The sequence below is a fragment of the Nycticebus coucang genome, chromosome 6, assembly GCF_027406575.1.
Source record: "Nycticebus coucang isolate mNycCou1 chromosome 6, mNycCou1.pri, whole genome shotgun sequence".
Taxonomy (NCBI): Eukaryota; Metazoa; Chordata; class Mammalia; order Primates; family Lorisidae; genus Nycticebus; species Nycticebus coucang.
This window is the reverse complement of record NC_069785.1, coordinates 68,715,840-68,735,786: the sequence shown is the minus strand read 5'-3', so window position 1 is coordinate 68,735,786 and position 19,947 is coordinate 68,715,840. Positions and strand designations below refer to the sequence as shown.

The 19,947-nt window shown below is 48.5% G+C and overlaps 1 protein-coding gene across 20 annotated transcripts in view; it reads left to right on the top strand.

Moving 5' to 3' along the window:
• MEGF11 (multiple EGF like domains 11) overlaps positions 1 to 19,947 on the top strand; it is a 407,430-nt gene that overhangs the window by 175,564 nt on the left and 211,919 nt on the right. For 19 of the 20 annotated variants that reach the window (XR_008380529.1, XR_008380530.1, XR_008380531.1 and 16 more), the window contains one exon: positions 10,943 to 11,035. Coding sequence is in view for 15 of the 20 variants with exons in the window: in XM_053592998.1 (XP_053448973.1) it covers positions 10,943 to 11,035 (93 nt within the window). In the remaining 5 variants the exon portion in view is untranslated. Of the gene's footprint in view, positions 1 to 10,613; positions 10,646 to 10,942; positions 11,036 to 19,947 lie in introns of those variants that run through there. The other variant, XM_053593014.1, reaches the window with a different exon arrangement.

Sequence of the window (19,947 nt, the reverse complement as noted above, 5' to 3'; positions counted from 1 at the left end):
CTCTGCAGATTCAGATGCTTATTCATTCACCTTCTCTTCATGGAGCACCTGCCAAGCGTCAGGGGCCTAGGTGCTGAGACATAAGGATGAATAGAGAGGTCCATTCTTTGCCTTCATGGAGGTTATGGGGGACAGACAAGTAGTGTAGAGAAGTCAGTGGCCTACAGGGCAAGCCAGATACTGTGGGACTAGTGAGGGGACCTCACCTAGCCTAGAGGCTGGGTAGGGGACAGTGGAGTCATAGAAGCTTCCCAGAGGAAGTGGCATCCAAGCTCATATAAAAAGTAAACACAAGTAAGTGATGGGATTGCTGGGCAGCCAGGCTTTTCCAGGCTGTATGAATGCCCTGTGCCGGGAAGGGGGGGTGGGGGGGCTCATTCACAACCGGAAAGAGCTCTGTTGGCAAAATTTGAGGGCAGCAGGGTATGACAGCCCCACTGGAGAAGTGAGAGGGCTGAATGAAGGAAAGTGAAGGAAGTCATGCAGAAAACTTAAGGCACAATTTCCCTGATGGTCCACAGGGGTGGATAAAGCTGATACTAGTGCCTGGCATGTGGTAGGTCCCTAATAAATGTCAAGTGTCACCTTCTCTTCAAGCCCTTCCTATGCCTTCCCTTGCCTCCCAACATACGGCATAACCGTCTACTTCCTCGTGGTGCTCATCTTGTGTTCTGACCTGGCTGTCATTTTAGCACAGTAATGCCTCAGTGCCCTTGTGCCCTGGTTCACTCCTTCGCTTGATCACCCGGGTGCTGTCTCCCTCCTGCCATCAGACTGTCGGTGCCAGGAAGCAGGAGCTGCGGCTTATTTGCTTTATGGTATTCCCAGCACCTAGTATAGCATCTAGGGTACTTAGTAAATGCTTTTGGAGTGAGTGCTCAGAGGCAGGGAAATGGAGTAGATGACTTTGAAAAAAATAAAGTACTAACTAGGTTCTCATGTCCCAGGCATTGTTCTAAGCAGTTTACATATATTAACTATTTAATTTTGCAACAAATTTATCAGGTAAGGGATCAATGTCCCTATTTTATAGATGAAAAAACCGAGGCCCAGAGAGGTTCAACTAGCAAGCAGCAGAACCCAAACTTGAGTGTTGTCGGCTCCCAAGTTCACTCTCTGATCTCACAATCCTGGCCCATAAGAATCAGAGTGCAAGACATTATTCTTAGTAAAGCATCACAAGAATGGAGAAGCATGAATCCTATGTACTCAATTTTGATATGAGGACAATTAATGACAATTAAGGTCATGGGCGGGGGAAGGAAAAGCAGAGAGAGGGAAGGAGGGAGAGGGGTGGGGCCTTGGTGTGTGCCACACCTTCTGGGGGCAAGACATGATTGCAAGAGGGACTTTACCTAACAAATGCAATCAGTGTAACCTGGCTTATTGTACCCTCAATGAATCCCCAACAATAAAAAAAAAAAAAAAGAATCAGAGTGCAGCTCTTATCCCTCTGTCAACAGTGGTGCTCGGAGGGCTGCCTGAGAGCAGGAATTCTTCCTGTGGCACCCAGGCCTCTGCTCTTTAGGAGAAGGGGACAAGAGCAGACAAAGGGAGGACTCATTGCCCAGGAGTCTTTGTGTAGTTTGGACTCCTCTCCACAGCCCCTGCCCATGGAGCCCAGCACACTCGCTGCAAGCACTCATGGAGTGAACGCACATGTGCGTGGCATTTGCACAGATGAGCAGAGGGTACACAGGGCAGGGAGACCCAGGGATGCAGATACCCCCAAGCTGCCCAAGCTCGCATTTCCTCCAGATGCACAACTAACAGGCCTCCATGAGAAAGGGGGCCTGGCAACAGGACTGTGGCCTCCTTTCACTCCAGCCTCCTCTTCTCTGAGAACTGGCAGAGGAAGGGGCACACCCAGTACTGCCTAGGGTAGGTTATCTCCTACGGAGCTGACCCTGGACTGCGTCTCCTCCTTCCTGTCCCCAATGTCCCAACCCCTGTAGTTCTATCCATGCTACTGTCTTCCCCTCCCTGTATCAGATGAACAAGGAATTTTTTTCAGGTCTAACTCAGTCCATTTCACCATCCTCAGCTGGAAACGAGCCTAAGAATGCATGGTGCCATGCTCCTTTGCCCAGGCCTGGGAAGAGGAATAATAATAATAATAGTCTTTAAAAAAAAAAAGGCAAAAATTATAAATAACTCTTGTTCTAGGTGCCATGCATGAGTTCACTCATTTGCTCTTTGCAATAACTTGCTAAGTCAAGGGCCAATTTACAGATGAGGAAACTGAGGACCAGAGAGGATGCTCAAGGACTTGCAGAATCAGTGGCTTCTAGATAATGCCGTACCCCCAGAGCATGCACATTAGCAAGGGTACCACCCGAATAACAGAAGAGTGGTTCTGAGCCAGCTGGGCACATTGGGGGGCCACCGCAGGCCCCAGTCCCCAGCCCAGGAATGTTTGGCCTTAATATCCTTTAAGTTTATCAGTGCTGCTTAAAAAAAAAAAATGTTCATGTCTTGGAACAGAAGTGGCCACAGCAATTAAAAGCCAACTCTAGATGGGCTGAGAGGAAAGGCCAGGCTTTTTGGCTCTTCCCAGCCGTGGAGGCGACTCAAGGCTGGCGATTTTAAAGGGATGAGTGATACATGACTGATGAATTATTTTAGAACTCCACTTTGTGACTCCCCAGCCCCCCCTCCAGACCTACTCCCCCATGTGCCGTGTGACGTTGGGCATGGCAAAATCGTTCGTGCTTAGCATGTCACCTTGGAATTGGCACTTGGGCCCACTTGGATGTAGGTCATTTTATTTCCAAGCTGAATCCAATGAAACCTGATCTGAGGCTCCTGCCAAGAATGCTAATGGTGGGCTGATCAGTGTGCGTGGAGTACTTGGGGAGCCCGGGTCAGGGCAAGCTCTGGAAGCTATACACTGTAGAAATCTGGGAGGCCACCACCCTCTCCCTGACCCCCAAGCTTTCTTTGGTCCTGGTTGGATATCAGGCTGGTGGCCAGGGAACATGAAAGTTGTCTTTATTTACTTTGACCTTTTCATGTACATAATTTTTATAGTTCCATTAACTGGTAAGACCATTTGCAAATCTCCAGGCAAAATATATTACCACAAACACCTCAGGGACTTGTGATTGTCTTGGGCAGAATGCTAATAGAATTGAGAATTGATTCAGAGGGTGCGCTGTGAGGGAGGGGCTGGTGTTGTCTCAGAGGTTTGTTTGCAGAGGAGACCCCAAGTCTGACTCACACACAGCCCTGCGGGATGCCAGGATCCCTGTCCCGGGTGCTGGCCCGCTGTGCAGACTCACCCGCTAATGCCCTCACCTTCCAGCTACACCTCAGAACGCATCTGTCCCCATGCCACACTCTAGGCCCGAAATTGTGGAATGGGTTCTTCTCAAATTTATCTTGAATCAGTCAGCCAAAAAGTCATGTCATTCAACCCCTTCACTTCATAGACGATGAACAGAGACCAAGGGAGGAAGGGGGTTTGGCTAAGTTCTCAAAGCAAATCAGTGACAGAGCCACCCATGAGCCTTACTTATCTAGGCTCATGGTCCAAGGGGTGGTGTAATGTGCAGTTAAGAGTGGGCATTTAGCCTCACACATGGGTAGGCTCAAACCTCAGCTTGGCCACCTAGGGACCCATCAAGAAACAGCTGGGATGTTAAGGAGGGTCACTGAGGAGAGCTTCATCCTAATGGTGATTCATAAAGGCACGGGAAGGGTTAAGGGAAACCAACAGGACATGGTGCAGGGTTGGGGACTAGCAACCTAGGAGAGGCGCTACCATCCCCAGCCAGAGTAACCCCTGGAGTCTTTAACTGGAGGGGAGAAGGACCACTGCCACCCCACCCATGGCCAGCCCTGCCCTCTGCCCACCCTCCCATCCCCTGCTGACATTTCCCTCTGACTGAACCCATCCAGAGGGCAAGGAAGCCTGTTAGTGCCATCCATGGGGGTCAGCTTCTCGGGGCCCAGACATAGGTGGAGGAGATGGAAAGTAGATGTGGAGGGGCACATGGAGAGTCTCTAGCACATGTATTTTTGGGGGAAAAAATTGGTTTTTAGTCTGATGATATATAAGGCACAGATACCCAGAATACCTGTGGGATTAGAATTTCACTGGAGGGGATAATTAAGAAAAAAATTGTCTAAAGATTAAGAAACACCAATCTCATACAGTCTCTTTTTAGAGATATGACTTTGTACAAGTTATTTAGCCCTTCCTGTGGTTTAATTTCCCAACTGTAAATGAAGGAGTAATATCGATCTCTAGTATTTTTTTTTTATTTTTTTTGGTTTTTGGCCGGGGCTGGGTTTGAACCCACCACCTACGGCATATGGGACCGGCGCCCTACTCCTTGAGCCACAGGTGCTGCCCACCCTCTAGTATTTTTTTTTTTTTTTTTTGTGGTTTTTGGCCGGGGCTGGGTTTGAACCCACCACCTACGGCATATGGGACCGGCGCCCTACTCCTTCAGCCACAGGTGCCGCCCACTCTCTAGTATTTTTTTTAGAGACAGTTTCCCCCTCTCTTGCCCAGGCTGCAGGACAATGGCACGATCATAGCTCACAGCCACCTAGAACGCCTGGGCTCAAGCCATCCACCTGCCTAAGCCTCCAGAGTAGTTGGACTGGAGGCATGCATGACCATGCCCAGCTAATTTTTAAAATGTTTTTAAAGATGGGGCCTATGTTGCCCAGGCTGGTCTCGAACTTCTAGCCTCAAGCGATCTTCCCGCCTCAGCCTCCCAAAGTGTCGGGATTACAGGCGTGAGCCACCACACCTAGCCCTGACCTCCAGTATACTCAGCACCTAGTTTGTAGAAAGGACTTCTCCTCTGGGCTTCTTTTCTTCTTTTTTACTCACCACACAGCCCTCTTCTTTACCTGAGCAGGATCATTGATCGCAGCGAGTGTATGTTAAATCATCCATATTCCTCATCTCCAGCCCCCAGGAGAACAGAGGGATAAAACAAAGTATGGAGTCAGCAGATGTGGCTGCTGCAAGGTCATGCTACCCAGCTTGGCAGCCCCTTGCTCTTTTTGAGAGTAGGATCGGCGTCATTTAGTATTTCCTCGGCACTGGTTTGTCCTTGTTTTACCATCTGGTCATCCTGGAGTGTGAGAAATGACAGGACAGAAGGGAGACAAAGAGACCTTAAATGTCTCATAGACGAGCCCAGAATCCTCCCAGAGGATCCCCCTCCCCCAACAATAAAACACCAGATAGTAAATATTTTAGGCTTCGTGGACCATCAGTCTCTGTGGCAACTGCTACTCGACTCTGTCCTTGTAGTGCAAAAGCAGCAGTAGACAGTTTGTAAATGACGGTATGGCTGTGGTCCAAAAAAACTTTATTTACAACAACAGGCTGGGTTTGGCCCGAGCCTGCCGCACAGCCCTGCAGGTCCTCTGCGCTTGGCCCGAGCACCAGAGTGACAGTGCTCCTCTCCTGCACAAACAGCACTTTGCACGGCTGCACCATTCAGGCCTTAGGAAGTCTTACCATGGGTTAGGCTGGAATCTGACCCCTGGTCATTTGCACCCTTTGGACCCTATTCTGTTCTCACTTTTGTTTAGCAGCCTTATAGCCTTGTCAGCTGACCATGACCTGTCCCCACCCCAAACTTCCGTCTCCAGGCTGGATAGCTTCCTGTGTCCCCCTTCCACTGCTAGCCCACCCTCTGCACCCTGATCTTTCTCCCTGGCTTGTCAGCATCCCCTGCAAAGCATGGGCACTTGGAGGAGTCTCCAGCATCCACGTGAGTAGTGTATGGAATACACGGCCCGTGGGGTGATTCAGGGGTATTTAAGACCCTGGGTTTACCCTCACAAAGTTCACAGTCTGGTCAGGGAGAAGAGGTGGATCTACACTGAGAGGGGAAATGGCAGAAAGTCAAGTGTTCCAGGGACCACCAAATGGGCACCCTCCCCCCTACTGAGTACCATGGAGATTGAGAGGAAGAAGGGGCCTCTGTGGGCTGGGCTGGTCAGGGGGATGGAGGAGGTATTATGGGGAAACGGTCATGTGCTAACAGGTGGCTGGAGCTTCTCAGTGGGGCTGGGTGACAGAAGCTGTGCCTGGCCTTGGTGACCAGGTAACCCAAAGCTGGGGAGCTCAGTGGAAGTGTTTCAAGTTCTGGCTTCTCAGGGTGGTATGATAGAGTCAGAGCAGGCCAAGGTCAGCAGAGAAGCGTCCATGGATGTCAGCAGTAGAAAAGCTCTGCAGGATGACACTTTCCGGTACCCTCATTTTACAAGAGACTGAAGCCCAGAGAGGGAAGCCCCTTGCCCAGGGATCTGCTTTGAGTAGTGCAGAACCTGAGCACCTGCTTGAGTCTCCTGGCTCTGAATCTAGTGTGGTTTCCAGAGGAATGAAGGAAAGAAATCTGGGGGCCCTGTGACGTCAAGAGGAAAGAGAAGGCCTGGGGCTTGGGGACCAGAACAATGGTAGCAATCCAGGTTCGTCCTGGAGGGAGCAAGAGGACAGATCAGGGTGATTGTTAGCTGCATGTAGCTTTAGATCTCATCTAGTCTAATGTTGATTTATAAAGTCTCAGGGGCCCCCCTGCCCAGAAAGGAAAGTGAGTTATTGAGATCAGGAGACAGATGCCGGTAGATTCAAATCCAGGCTTTCTCCACCCATGGCTGGGCTTGCTCTGCAGCCTCCACCATCCTCAAGACCCCCAGTCACCTGGTCTCACAGGGCCAGAAACAGCCTGAGCCCAGGGACAGACAGGTCCAGAGACTTGGTGACATCTCTGTGACTGGGTTCTGAGCTCAGGGAAGCCCTCCTGTCATGTGCTGTGGTGCTCTCTTCTGGGGCAGGTAAGTGTGGGACCCACAAATATTGAGCACCTGCTGTGTACCAGGCAGCATAAGGGCTTAAAAATGGTGAGTGGGATGTGTCATCTATCCCCCAGGGACTACAGATTCTCAGAAGAAGGATAAAGCGTTGACATAGCTAACTCCCTCATAGCGGGCTAGGACAGCTTGTGACAGCCCCAAAGCCTGACACTTAGTAGGGGCTCAGAAAACGGTAGTGCACAGGAAGAGGGAAAAAATGGTAGCAGCTGTCAGCTGTCTTAGCTACTGAGTCAAGATTCCATAGCCCGTATGTGTGTGTGTGTGTGTGTGTGAGAGAGAGAAGAGATTTTAACAGTAGCTCACGCTTATTGAGTACTTACTACGTACCAGGCTCTGATAACTGATCTAAACGATTTGTATGTTTCATTTAATTTCCTCTTTGCAACAATCCATGGAGTAGGTATTATTATTATCCCTGTTTACAGATGGAGAAAGTGAGGCACAGGAGGCCAATCTGCTTATTGTCCTGTAATTGTCATTGTAACTGGCAGATCCAGAATTTAAACTTAGGTCATCATCTCATCTCATCTACCACCCTGTGCTCTCCCACCAGGGCTGGAGACGGGGCTGCTGTCCCCAGCCAGGAATCCATCAGATCCCTACAGACCACTGACATCCAGGACGGCTGAGGAGAGTGGGAGTGAGGGAGATGGCGTGTATGTGGAGGATGAAAGCACTTTGTGTGCTTCCTTCAATCCTCACACAGTGTGAGAGGCCCATCCTGTCCCCCCGTCCCCCTGAACAGGTGGGGGTGACACAGAGTGGAGGTAACTCAGCCAGGCCCAGAGCAGGAAGTGGCATCACCTGTGTTCTGGGTGGGGCCTGCCCTCAGCCCTCCTGAGTCCTGCTGCTTCCCAAAGTGCTGTCAGCCCGCTGGGATGTTAGAAGCAGGGCAGAGGTAGGATAGTAGGCGGGGGAAGCTGGGAGAACACAATGCATGCTTCTCCATAGGGTTGGGAGAGGGGAGTGGCTGGCCCTGTCACACGGCTGGTGCTGTGCGAGTCCACCGAGGACTCCTTTCCACTATAGCAGCAGTGCAAGAGGGGCTTAACCAAGCACCTGTGCAGAGTCACAGGTATTAGAGAAGGAGGCCAGGGTGGCGGCACCCTGGCTTTTCTCAGGTGGTCAGCTCGTGTGCAGTCTGGCATCAAAAAGAGCTGGGGGGACCGCATTGCCCTAGGAGTAACTACCGGGTAACCCCGGGCTCCTGCAGGGGGGCTGTCCACTGCTGGGCTCCCCCCGGTCCCGGGGAAGGAGTCGGCCACCCTAGCCCCAGGGAGGTCAGGGCTGTCACAGGTCTCACCTCCACCCTCCCCAGGAGACTCTCCCTGAAGCACCCCTGGCCCCTCCCCACCAGGGGCTCAGACACGCAGTGGCCCAATTGCCAAATATGGCAATCTGAGCCTCGGGTATTTGCTATCAATATTTCATTCTTCAAACAACACTGTCTAAACACCTATGAAATATGAATGGACTGAGGTTTTGACAAGCAAACAGTGCAGGCACAACAGCAGGTAATGGGGGTGAGGGGACAATGAAGTCTGGAGGGAGCACAGGGATGCCACCTGCATCCCTGGAGTCAAGCCCAGGGACTGTGGGATGATCGTCCTCCAAGCATAGTGTCACCAGGAGCCAGGGTGCTGGATACAGGGCTGAGCTGGGGGCTGTGTCTGCAGTCTGGGGAAAGGTACTCTACAGACTGTCCTAGGGGTCACTGGGACTTTGGGGAGGGACCAAGGGAAAAAGGCAATATAGTGTGACGCTTGCTTAGAGCACCCAAAGGCCATTGCCTCCCAGCTAGGGACAGGGTGCAGGAGGGCCAGTGATCCAGGTCTCCAAAGTCAGAGGAAGAGGTGGGTGGGTAGGTTACTGGTGATCTTCCTTCTCAGATTTCCCTCCCTCGTCCCTCAAGCTCGTCAATCCTACCTGGCCCCATCCTGCTTGGTGCTCAGTGTGGTGAAGCAGCTCCTGTGGCCTCTGTCTCTGGCCATCGCTGGCTCACTCCTATGCTGTTCCCTCTGAACTGGCTCCCACAGCCCCTGAGCTGCATGGGCAGGAAAGCACATGCAGTCCTGGGCCCTCTTGGCCCCTCTCCCTGCAGAGGCCTCTGTCCCCAGCAGCCTCATCCCAAAGCTCCTTCCTCTCTGGCTGCTCTCTCTGAGGTCACACACACTTGGGCCTCAGCTTCTCCACATATAAAATTATTTTCTTTGAGGTCTCTTCGAGCCCTCACACTGAGCAGGGTCACGATTCACTGCCCGGTCTCCCTGTCCTCAGCCGAGACCCCAAAGGTCTTTCTCTCTGCAGTCAGAAAGCAGTTGGAGGTGTCAGTGAGCTAATCTGACAAGCTGTAACACAGACAGGCCCCACTGAGGAGTGTGCTGGGACCTCAGCCTGGGGCAGGGATGGGGGAGCTGTTGAAGACAGGGCTGGATTCTGATGGGGGCCCAGGGGATGCGCACCTGGTGTCCAGTGTATCATGGGGACATTGACCCATTTGAGCTTGTTTGGAAAGCCCACTGGGAACAAGGGGAACCAGGGCAGCAAGAGGGACTGGTCAGGGTCTTGCTAGCTGCCAAGTGAGCAGCTGGTTGTGGCTCTATGTGGAGCTGGTCCCCAGGGTCAGGGCCCAGCTTGCTTCTTCAATAAGGTGTGGGTCAGCTGCTCCCAGGGGCACCAAGAGATCAGGAGCAGGGCTCTGGTACTGTGGGCATCTTTAGCACAAACCAGAACCCTCCCCTAAAGCCACCTGCAGCCCCAAGAAGGACTCAGGTGCCAGGCTTTCCAGACATACTGGTCCCAGGCTTGCAGTGGCTGGGCAGACTCCAGACCACAAACCATGGGGCATCTGAAATGGCTCTCCAGGGGTCTGCCTTGCCTGGGGCCCTGGGCAAAGCTGAGGCAGCAGCTTCAGGATCAGCTTCTGTGTTTGGAGGGGCCAGAGGACCACAGCAACCATAAAATGGGCCTTGTCTACCCTGAGAGTGCCCTCCTTGTGGCATTCAAGCCAGGCAATGGGTGTGGATGTGGCAGCAGGGTAAATGTTGAGAGGTCAGTGGCAGCCCCTCAAAGCTCACCATAGGGGGCCCCATGCTCCCCAACCCCAGCCAATACCAGGCAGAGAGGAGTCTCTAACTCTCTTTCAGCAAAAAGCCTTCATCTAGATCCTCCAAAGAAATTGACAGGGTTGATGGTGGCTGCTGATTTCCCGAGCTTTCAGAATTGGTGGGGGTGGCAAGTGGGGGCTTTCTGTAATCCTCCACTGATAGATTAGATGGTAGGGCAGATCTCTCAGGAGCCAGAGATGACCTTGAGAAAATGTGGATTCTGTCAGAGGAAGAGAAGAATAATCTTCCTTCCTCAAACTGCTGTCAATAAGCTGCCTTGGCACCAGAGCAGTTGAGGGAAACTTAGCTTGCCGGGGAGCTTCCCACCTCAGGAGGCTGTAGCATTTGACTGCGTGATAAGAAATTACCAGGCACTTTCTAATTACAATTATCATCATCATGGATGTCTCTCTTAATTACTTTCTTATAATTAGCTGTTGCTTTTTTCCTCAGCATTTGTGTACTTTGCAGATTTGCTGACATTTGAGAGCCCCAAAATAGGGACATTCGGGGAGGAGGGCAGGAAGGTGGGGGAAAGCCAGAGGAGCTTCTTCTTGTCAGGTGGCCTGACACGGTCCCGGGCCTCTGCAGAGAGAAACGGGGGAAGTGAAGGACGGGAGGGGACAGGTCATTTCCTGCGCAGATGGGGAAAGAGAGCAGGAGTGTGGACTTCGGGGTTGCAGTCGGCAGAGGTCTCCAGGGTTAAACCTGGGAGGACATATGCTTGAAAAGCCACCGAGGAGACCATGTCTTGGGTTTGGGTTTCATTTTAGGAAACAGGGCCGGAATGAAGTGCACTCCCGTTGGATCCATTTTGGAGTTAATTAAATGACTCGGGTCAGGCGTAGCTCCCCTCTCCCCCGAGCCTGTGATGCTCTGAGCATCCCAGGGGCCGGGAGATGTGGCAAAGTGGATTATGTGCTCCTTGACACGATGGCTGGTTCTCACTGTGTGTCCTTGCTCTTCCTCCCCCTCCCTACACCCCTCAGCCCTGTGTACAGAGGAGTGCGTGCACGGACGCTGTGTTTCCCCGGATACCTGCCACTGTGAGCCTGGCTGGGGAGGGCCCGACTGCTCCAGCGGTGAGTCTGGGGTCTTTGGCGGTTGGATGGCCCCCTGCTTCTGACTCTGGGGGTACTGTGCTGTGTGCATGCTAAGTTCTCATGCCAGGCTGAAGTGACTCTGGAAGGGCTGCCTGAACCACCAAGGGCGTCAGGGAGGAGGCGGAGTTGTTGTCAATATGTGATGGTACTGGGGGGGGTGGGGGTCTGTGGAAGTGTTGTGCGTTACATGAATAGGGAATTGCGGGGTCCTTTGGACAACTCTGACCTTTGATGGAACACATCTAGACATGATCTTTCAACAGCTGACGTGAGATTGACACACCGCCCAAGAGCACAGACCCTGGAGGGTGCCATGGTCTAGGCTTGACTCTCGGTTCTGCTGGTGCTAAGGCTCAGTTTGGTGGGTGCCTGAAGAGGCTTGGGGGTTGAGACTGGTGGCCACTGGAATATCTCTGTGTCTCCAAAAGTAGGAGAACAGGACACTCCTGGGGGCAGATCACTGTGTTCTTACATTTCTGTGGGTAGACAGTCCACATTCTCTAGGTAAACCTTCCTGGTGAGCATGGAGTGGAGACAGATGCTCTTGGGGCTGACCCAGTGACCCACAGTGACACAGAGCAATGTCTCTATTATAGGGCTGACACCAAGAGGGTGGAGTATACCTGACAGCTACCGGGGTGGTGGGTGGGGATTCTCTGCCAAAAACCACAGTTGAAGATGAATCCTTCCCCTCTGGCTCATTTCCCCCAACTGTTCACAGATGACCCCCTTTCCATCCCCACATTATTGCAGTCAGTGATCAGTTCATGTCATGGTCTTTATTTGATTTTCAGAGAGGCCTTGACTAGTGTTGAAGCCCATATTTCCTCCTGCTTTGATCTGGGGCAAAGAATATTTGTACCGTGACTTGAGTAGATAACATAGCCAAGCCGATCCATGAAGGATCTAAGTCCTACTGCTTACTGATCTTGGGGAGCCACCTCTCTGTTCCCTATCCCATACTGATGTGGGCTTGGGTTTCATTTTAGGAAATAGGGATGGGATGGTCACTAAAAAATGGAGAGGAGAATGTTGGGTCCACGTTGGTCCAAAGTGGCACTCTGGCCCTTCCCCACTCTGTCGGGTGGGGTGGAAACATCTCGTTATGGTTCTTCTTCCCAAAGGCCTTGACTGGAGCAACCCTGTGTACCCAGCACATGAGAACATACCGGCCAAAGCAGGGTTTGAGTATGTGGTTTTGAGCCAGGGTGATTATCTTGGCTTAGAGAATCCAGGATCTGTTGGGGGCACCCACAAGACTCTCTGATATGTGGAGACCTCCAGTGCCCATGGTGGCCTTCTCCTTCCACCTGTTCCCCTGCTCTGAGACATAAGACCAGACAACAAAAAGCAAACCTGAGAGACAGGTGAGCCTGAGGGATGTGTTCAACCAGCCTTTCTGTGGACTTGGACTACAGAAAACGTGTTGGATGAAATGTCTGAGCTTTTCCCTCCTTATCTGTGTTTTGTTTGGTGTAACTTTGTGATGAATCTTTGATGTAAAAATATCTCACTTGGTTAGGTGAACCCTGCTGTTGGATTCTGATGCTGAGGGCGGCCTGTTGGTGGTTGAAATACAGCCTGGGTCATGGGGGCCCTGAGAGCATATAAATCATCAATCAGTATAAGTGTGTTCAGTGCTCACGTGTGTTCAGGACTGCTGAGCAGGGGGGCAGGCCCTGGGGTCTTCTAGACATGGTCTATGTCTTCTCAGAGTTTCCAGTCTAGTGGAAGAGGTGGAATGAAAGTGACATTTGATGAACTAAGTAATTTATAGAGTGAGTCTTTCCCCCAGAGTGAATTTACCAGGCATATATGGAAATAGCCATGCTACTGGGCTGTCTAATTTAAGGCCCAATTCAGTCACTGAACTTGGTGCTGAGCAACCCCAAATCTGTTTCCTCTCAATCAAGTCTACACTATGGGTTGAAGAGCCACCACTCCTGAGTCTGCTCAAAGGTGAAGATGGCTCCACTAAAAGCTTTCCAAACTTTGCTTTTATCCCTCCAGTGACAAGAAGCTCACTACCTCCTGTGGAAGCACATTCTCACTGTTGGGAAGTTTTCCCTCTATCCAGTGAAAATCTATTTCTAGCTTCTACTGGTTGGTTCTTGCCCGTGATAAAGGCCAAGGCAGGGTGATGGATCACTGTGACCTCCCTTGCCATGCCTATCATTGGAGAAGGCCAGAGACTGTGTGTATAGAAGACAGTCATCTCAGAGCAGTTATAAGAGCCATTGAGGGTGCATAGAAGAAACCAGAGCCCCCTTCCATGGGTCAGCCCTTCAGGTATTAGAAGATGGCGATCATTTCCCTCTCCAAACTTTTCTTCTACCAGTTCCTTTGCTTCTCGTATGATATCATCTAGATTGGCTTCCCCATCTGTTTCCCTCCATTGTCTGTGGTCTTTATTCCTCTTAATTATTATGCTTTATCTGATCATCCAACTGTAAGCTTGGTCTGACCAGTATGAAAAATAATAATGGAGGTACCTAATATTTATTGAATTTTACTATGGACCAGGACACTTTATTTACCTACTCATTTAATCTTCATAAAACTCCTATAGTATAGAAATTATTATTTAGTTTCATTTTACAAATGAAGCACAAAGGGTTTAAAGAATGGTCAATAGACACACGGCTCGTAAATAGTGAGGCTGAGACTATCACCCAAGCAAACACCTAGGTCCTGATTCTGAGCCCTTAATTATTATACTCTCCTTCCTTCTGGATGCTCAACCTCTGTTAATACAGCCTAAGGTCAAAATAGATCTTGATGAGACAGATCACATTTCTTTGTCGATAAACATGAATCTCCCTTCGAATTTTTAATGACCTTATAGAATTTTATTCTATGGATTACCAAATGTATTTAACTAGTCCCTTGTTGATAGGCATTTAGGTCATTTCTGATTCTTTACTGTTATAGGCCCACCATCCTTTAAAAGATTCTTGAGGCCTGTTGTTTTCAGAATTTAGAATTTTTCAAAGTTGAGAAAGTATACGGTGATTACATTATTTGAAACATCTACTCCCATGAGGTCTGGGCAACACCCTGGGTAAAAATGATATTTCTGAAGTGATATATGACTTATCACATATCGTGACATCAAGATAATACATAATCTCTAATCAGTTTTACGCAGATTTTTTCTCTTAATGAATTTTGGTGCTGAATTTAAAAAATTTGGACTTTTTAGAGATATTTGGATTGTGGGCTTATGGATAAGAGCCTGTGTTTCTGTGTGGAAAAGCTGCAGTGATTCTTCTTATACATATATCTTTTCATGCACTTGTCCTCATTCCCTCTTAGGATCAATTCCTGGAAGTGGCAGGAAGGGTTATAAAGATTCTTCATCCTACTGTCTGCTCTGCCCTGCCCTCTGTGGCTCCCAAGGGATTTATGACACTCATGAAGAGGACAAATATAGTGTTTGGGTAAGGGTGGGGACTTTTCATTTTTTTGCAGACTTATAATCTTCTAGCCAAATTTCTTTAAGGCCTGCACTAATTTCTTTCTGCTCCACAAAAGAAGTGAGATGGTGCCGATTTTGCCCGGAGGGCAGACACATCAACTATTGTGGATAATTCTGAGCTGTTAGACGGACCAATATGGGAAAATGGAGTGGCTGCATGCTTGGTCATAAACCTCCATCCCATACAATAATGAAGAGTAAAAGGATGAAATGTCAGTTTATACTGACTAAGACGACAGAGTGACTCTTATTAAATTGCACTAATCTCACAAGTGGAGATAAAAAGAAAAAAAGTTTTCCTATATTGAATATCCAGCTTTTTAAAGTAATTAGGAATATTAAAGCACTGACAATGATTGAGATAGAAACATTATTCATAACTTTTATTTCCGCACTGGGCAATGATCCAGTATATTTCATTTATGAGGTTTCAGCTGTAAGGAGAAGGACGTGAGCCAATTCCTAAATTAAATATGCCCTGTTAACTTTTATAAATGATGCCCGAGAATTAACTTGGAAATTTAAGCTTTCATTGTATTGTTTAATTATCGTGTTTCCTGGGTCCCCGTCTCTGCTTCCCGTCCCACGTGCTCTGTAGTGTGGGTTCTGGGCTATAGCGGGCATTGTGGTTTTGGTCTCAGGTCTCCCCAGAAGGGCCGGAGTGGAGATGAGACAGAAGCCTGTCCTTCCATTTCCTCCCTGTCTTCCAATTTCTTAGATTCCACCAGACCAGTCTTATCTACATGCATAGGAGAAAGTATAGGATAAGAAAAAGCTCAGTAAACAGTGTCTCACTGTTTGGCAAAATCCCTCCCCGTCACCCCGATGCTGGGCATGAGGCGGGACTGCAGAGCCCTGAGTCATGAAGGAACAGGAACCACATTGGGCCACCACTAACAGCAGCCTCTGCCAAATTCAACGTGTTCTTATCTTGAGTGGTGTGAGGGACCCCAGGGCAAGCTGACTTTAAGCTATTTTTGCAGATTAAAATCGAACATTTTCCAGCCCAGAAATATGCCTATACTCCCAAACTAGCCTGGACCCCTTCAGATCAGTGCTTCTCCAACTCAGGTGTCTGTTTTCTAGAGATTCCCTTTTTTTACATTGTCATAAAATATACGTAACATTAAATATCACATTTTAACTTAACACAGTTCCGTGACATTAGTACGTTCACATGGTGATGCAGCCATCACTACCATCCATCTCCAGAACTTCTTCTTTTTTTTTTTTTTTTTGTAGAGACAGAGTCTCACTTTATGGCCCTCAATAGAGTGCCGTGGCTTCACACAGCTCACAGCAACCTCCAACTTCTGGGCTTAAGCGATTCCCTTGCCTCAGCCTCCCGAGTAGCTGGGACTACAGGCACCCGCCACAACGCCCGGCTATTCTTTGTTTGCAGTTTGGCCGGAGCCGGGTTTGAACCCGCCACCCTCGGTATATGGGGCCGGCACCCTACCGACTGAGCCACAGGTGCTGCCCTCCAGAACTTCTTCATCTTCCCCAACTGACACTCTATACCCACTGGACACTAACTCCACAGTGCCCTCTCTCCTAGCCCCTGGCAACCACCATTCTGTTTTCTATTTCTGTGAACTGTATTGCCCGGTACTTCATACAATTGGACAGCATTTGACCTTTTGTCTCTGGCTTGTATGGCTTAGCTAATGTTCTGAAGGTTCATCCTTGTTGTAGCACATGTCAGAATTTCCTCCCTTTTAGAGGCTGGATAGCATTCCCTTGCATGTGTATGCCACATTTTGGACAATTGGGATACTTCTGCCTTTTGTATATTGTGACTAATGTCGCTATGAATGTGGGTATACAATACCGTTTGAGTCTCTGTTTTCATTTCTTTTGTAAGATACCCAGAAGTGAAATTGCTGGATCATATGATAAATCCTGTATTTAATTCTTTGAGGAATCACCACACACTTTTCTATAGAGGCTAGACCAATATAGAACGTTTCTACCAGCAATGCATGAGGATTTCCCTATATCTTCTCCAACACTTGTTCTTTTCTGTTTTTTTGTCTTTTTTTTTTATCATGGCCATCCTAACGAGTATGAAATAGTATCTCTTTGTGGTTTTGATTTGCATTTCCCTAATGATTAGTTATGTTAATCATGTTTTCATGTACTTTTTGGCCATTTGTATAACTTTTGTGGAGAAATGCCTATTGGAGTCTTTTGTCCATTTTTTAACCAGATTATTTTTATCAGGTTATAGTTTTTTTGTTTTTTTTTTTTTGAGACAGAGTCTCATTTTATCGCCCTCAGTAGAAATGTCCTGGAGTCATAGCTCACAGCAACCTCAAACTCTTGGGCTCAAGCAAATAGTTCTTTATATATTCTAGATATTAACCTCTGAGTAGATACAGCCACATAACAACATTTTGGTCAATAACTGATTGCATATATAATAGTGGTCAGAGCAATAGGCTATACCATGTAGCTCAGGTGTGTAGCAGACTACATCATCTGGGTTTGGGTATGTACACTCTGTGATGTTCACATAATGACAGAACCATCTAATGATGCATTTCTCAGAAAGTATCCTCACTGGTAAGTGACATGTAACTGAACATGGTTTGCAAGTATTTTTTCCTGTTCTGTGGATTCCCTTTTTATTCTGTTAATAGTGTCTTTTGATGAATCAAAGATTTTTTTTATTTTGATGAAGCCCAAATTTAACTATTTTTCCTTTTGTTGACTATGATTTTAGTGTCAGATACAAGAAATCATTGCCAAATTCACTGTCATAAAACTTTCCCCCTGTGGTTTCTTCTAAGAGTTTTTTTTTTCTTTCATATATGTCTTTTTATATATATATATTAAATCATAGCTATGTACATTAATACAATCTTGGGGTACAATGTGCTGGTTTTATATACAATTTGAAATATTTTCATCAAACTGGTTAACATAGCCTTCACGGCATTTTCTTAGTTATTATGTTAAGACATTTATATTCTATATTTAGTAAATTTCACATGTACCCTTGTAAGATGCACCATAGGTGTAGTCCCACTAATTACCCTCCCTCCACGCATCCTCCCCCCTCCCCTCCCTACCCTATGCTCTTTCCCCATATTCTTGGGCTATAATTGGGTTATAGCTTTCATATGAAAACTATAACTTGGTTTCATAGCGCCCACCCCAACACAGACTGCAGCTGAGCCAGACACGCCAGCTCAGGGCAGCGGCACAGACTGGGACTGAGTCACAGTTTCTGTGAACTCAAACAGCATCTGATCTGCAGGGGAATATAGTTGGGACAGAAACAAATTCTGCGAAATTGTTCTGTTCTATCAGCAACATCAATCAGGGGTGGGGCTGGAACTGAGTGAACCGCCCCAGCCTCCATTAAGCACCAAAGGTTGACAGGCCTCAGCTCCCCCTGCCAGATGGTGGCAGAGTGTGGAGGCCTGACCGAGGAGACATAGATCTCCCTGTGACTCAGGTAGGTGCAAACCCCTAAGAGTTTTATAGTTTTAGCTCTTACATTAGGTCTTTGATCCATTTTGAGTTAACTTTGGTATATGGATTAAGGCAAGGGTCCAAATTTCTTTTTTTACTTTTTTTTTTTTTTTTTTTTGCCTGTGGATATCCAGTTTTCTCAATACCATTTGTTAAGAAGACTTTTGTTCAAGATTCTTGAAGCTACAGAGTTTAGATTTGCACCATGAAATAGTACATTAGTTACCTAATAATCTAAACATTGTTCCTTATGTTAGAACAAACACATATTTATTATAGAATGAAATTTCAACTGGCATTTATTGAAAAAATAAAAATTATGATGATATGAGCTCATAGTGGGCCTTTGAGGGCTATGCCACCAGGCCGTCTTAGGGGCAGGACCATTTTAGGTATGAAAGTTGACAAGGAGTGGAAAGGCAGGAAGACTGTAACCATAATTAGATGTTCCAGGACTGGTGACTGTTTGCAAGGATGGTTGAGAGTGGGATTAGGGCTTTTGAAGTCTTTTCTTTGCACCCTGGGGAGTCCCTCTTCCATCTAGCATGCTGGGCTGTCTGCAGTACCTCTCTGTCTGTGCCTGGGCTCTTCAGCTCCAGGCTGGCCTATGGGCTCTGGCCTGGCCCACACTGTCTCATCTTGGGTTCCCAGAATCTCTGTATCTTTCCATTATGCTCAGTGCTGACCTACCAGAGCTATGAGTTGTATGACCCCCACATCTCTGTGGCTTTGGCATCCTATGTTTTTGCAACCCTCTTTGCATCATATATTTTGTATAAAACGCACATATTCCTGAAATGGAATGCTAGAAAGTGTGGTCTAGGATCCAAAAATCTACTTTCTAGTCACTGAGATCTCATAATTTAACTTGAAACTGTTGAATCAAGAGCTGAAAGGGTCTTCAGAAATTATCTGGTCTACTACTTCATCTTACAGATGGACAAATTGAGGTCCAAAGAGGGGAAACACCTGGCCTGGTGTCACCCAGGTAGGAAGTAGCAAAGCTGTAACTTGATCCTAGGTCCTCTTTGTTCTGGTGCCCTTTGTCTTCCTCAAGCTGCCCTGGTAGATGGGTTTCATCACACCAAAGCCAACAGGCCAAGTTGTTCTATTGACTCTTGTGCAGATGACTTAAGGCTTTGGATCCTCCTGGCTTCTCCTCTGCCCAGGCTCAGGTCAGGCCGTGGCATTGGGATCATGAGAATTCCAAGGAGGTCAACACGGCCACTTTCCTATCTCGGGGACCCTGTGCACACCCCCTCTGAGGAACACGGCAACACACAGCCTGGAGGCCCAGGACACAGTGGGCAAAGCAAAGGCTGTGGTGTGAGCCAGGGCTCCTGCGTCTGGCCTGGGGCAGGTGAGGGGACCTGAAAGGAGACAGATGGGGCCAGACTGGGGGAGGGGTGTCCTGATACAAAGGTCTGCTTGGAACGGCCACCCCCAAACTGCAGGGCTCCTTGCCAGCAAGGGAGTGAAGGGGAGCAAGTGTAAGAGGGCCTGGAGGATGGGGGCAGGAAGGAAGCAACGGGGGGGGCCGTGAGCTCTGAGGGGGACGCCAGGGAGGATTCCCACCCCGTGCAGCTGCTCCACTTAAATTGTTTCATTTAGTTTCCCTGGCAGCCTGGAGAGGTCCTGTGTGCTACCGCATTTCACAGATGAAGAAATCAAAGCTCAGGGAAGTGCAGTAACTTCTGATACTCATCTGGGATATCTGGGATTGAACTGGAAACCAGAATTTGTGTCCTTCCCACAGCTCCGTGCTGCCTCAGAAGGGACAGAAGTTGTCTTAGTTCAGGATGACCGGGTGGCTTAAACAACAGAAATTTATTTCTCATAGTTCCCGAGGCTGGGAAGTCCAGGATCAAGGCTCTGGGCGATTCAGTTTCTGGTGAAGGCCTGACTCCTGCTTTGTAGATGGCAGCTGTGTGCG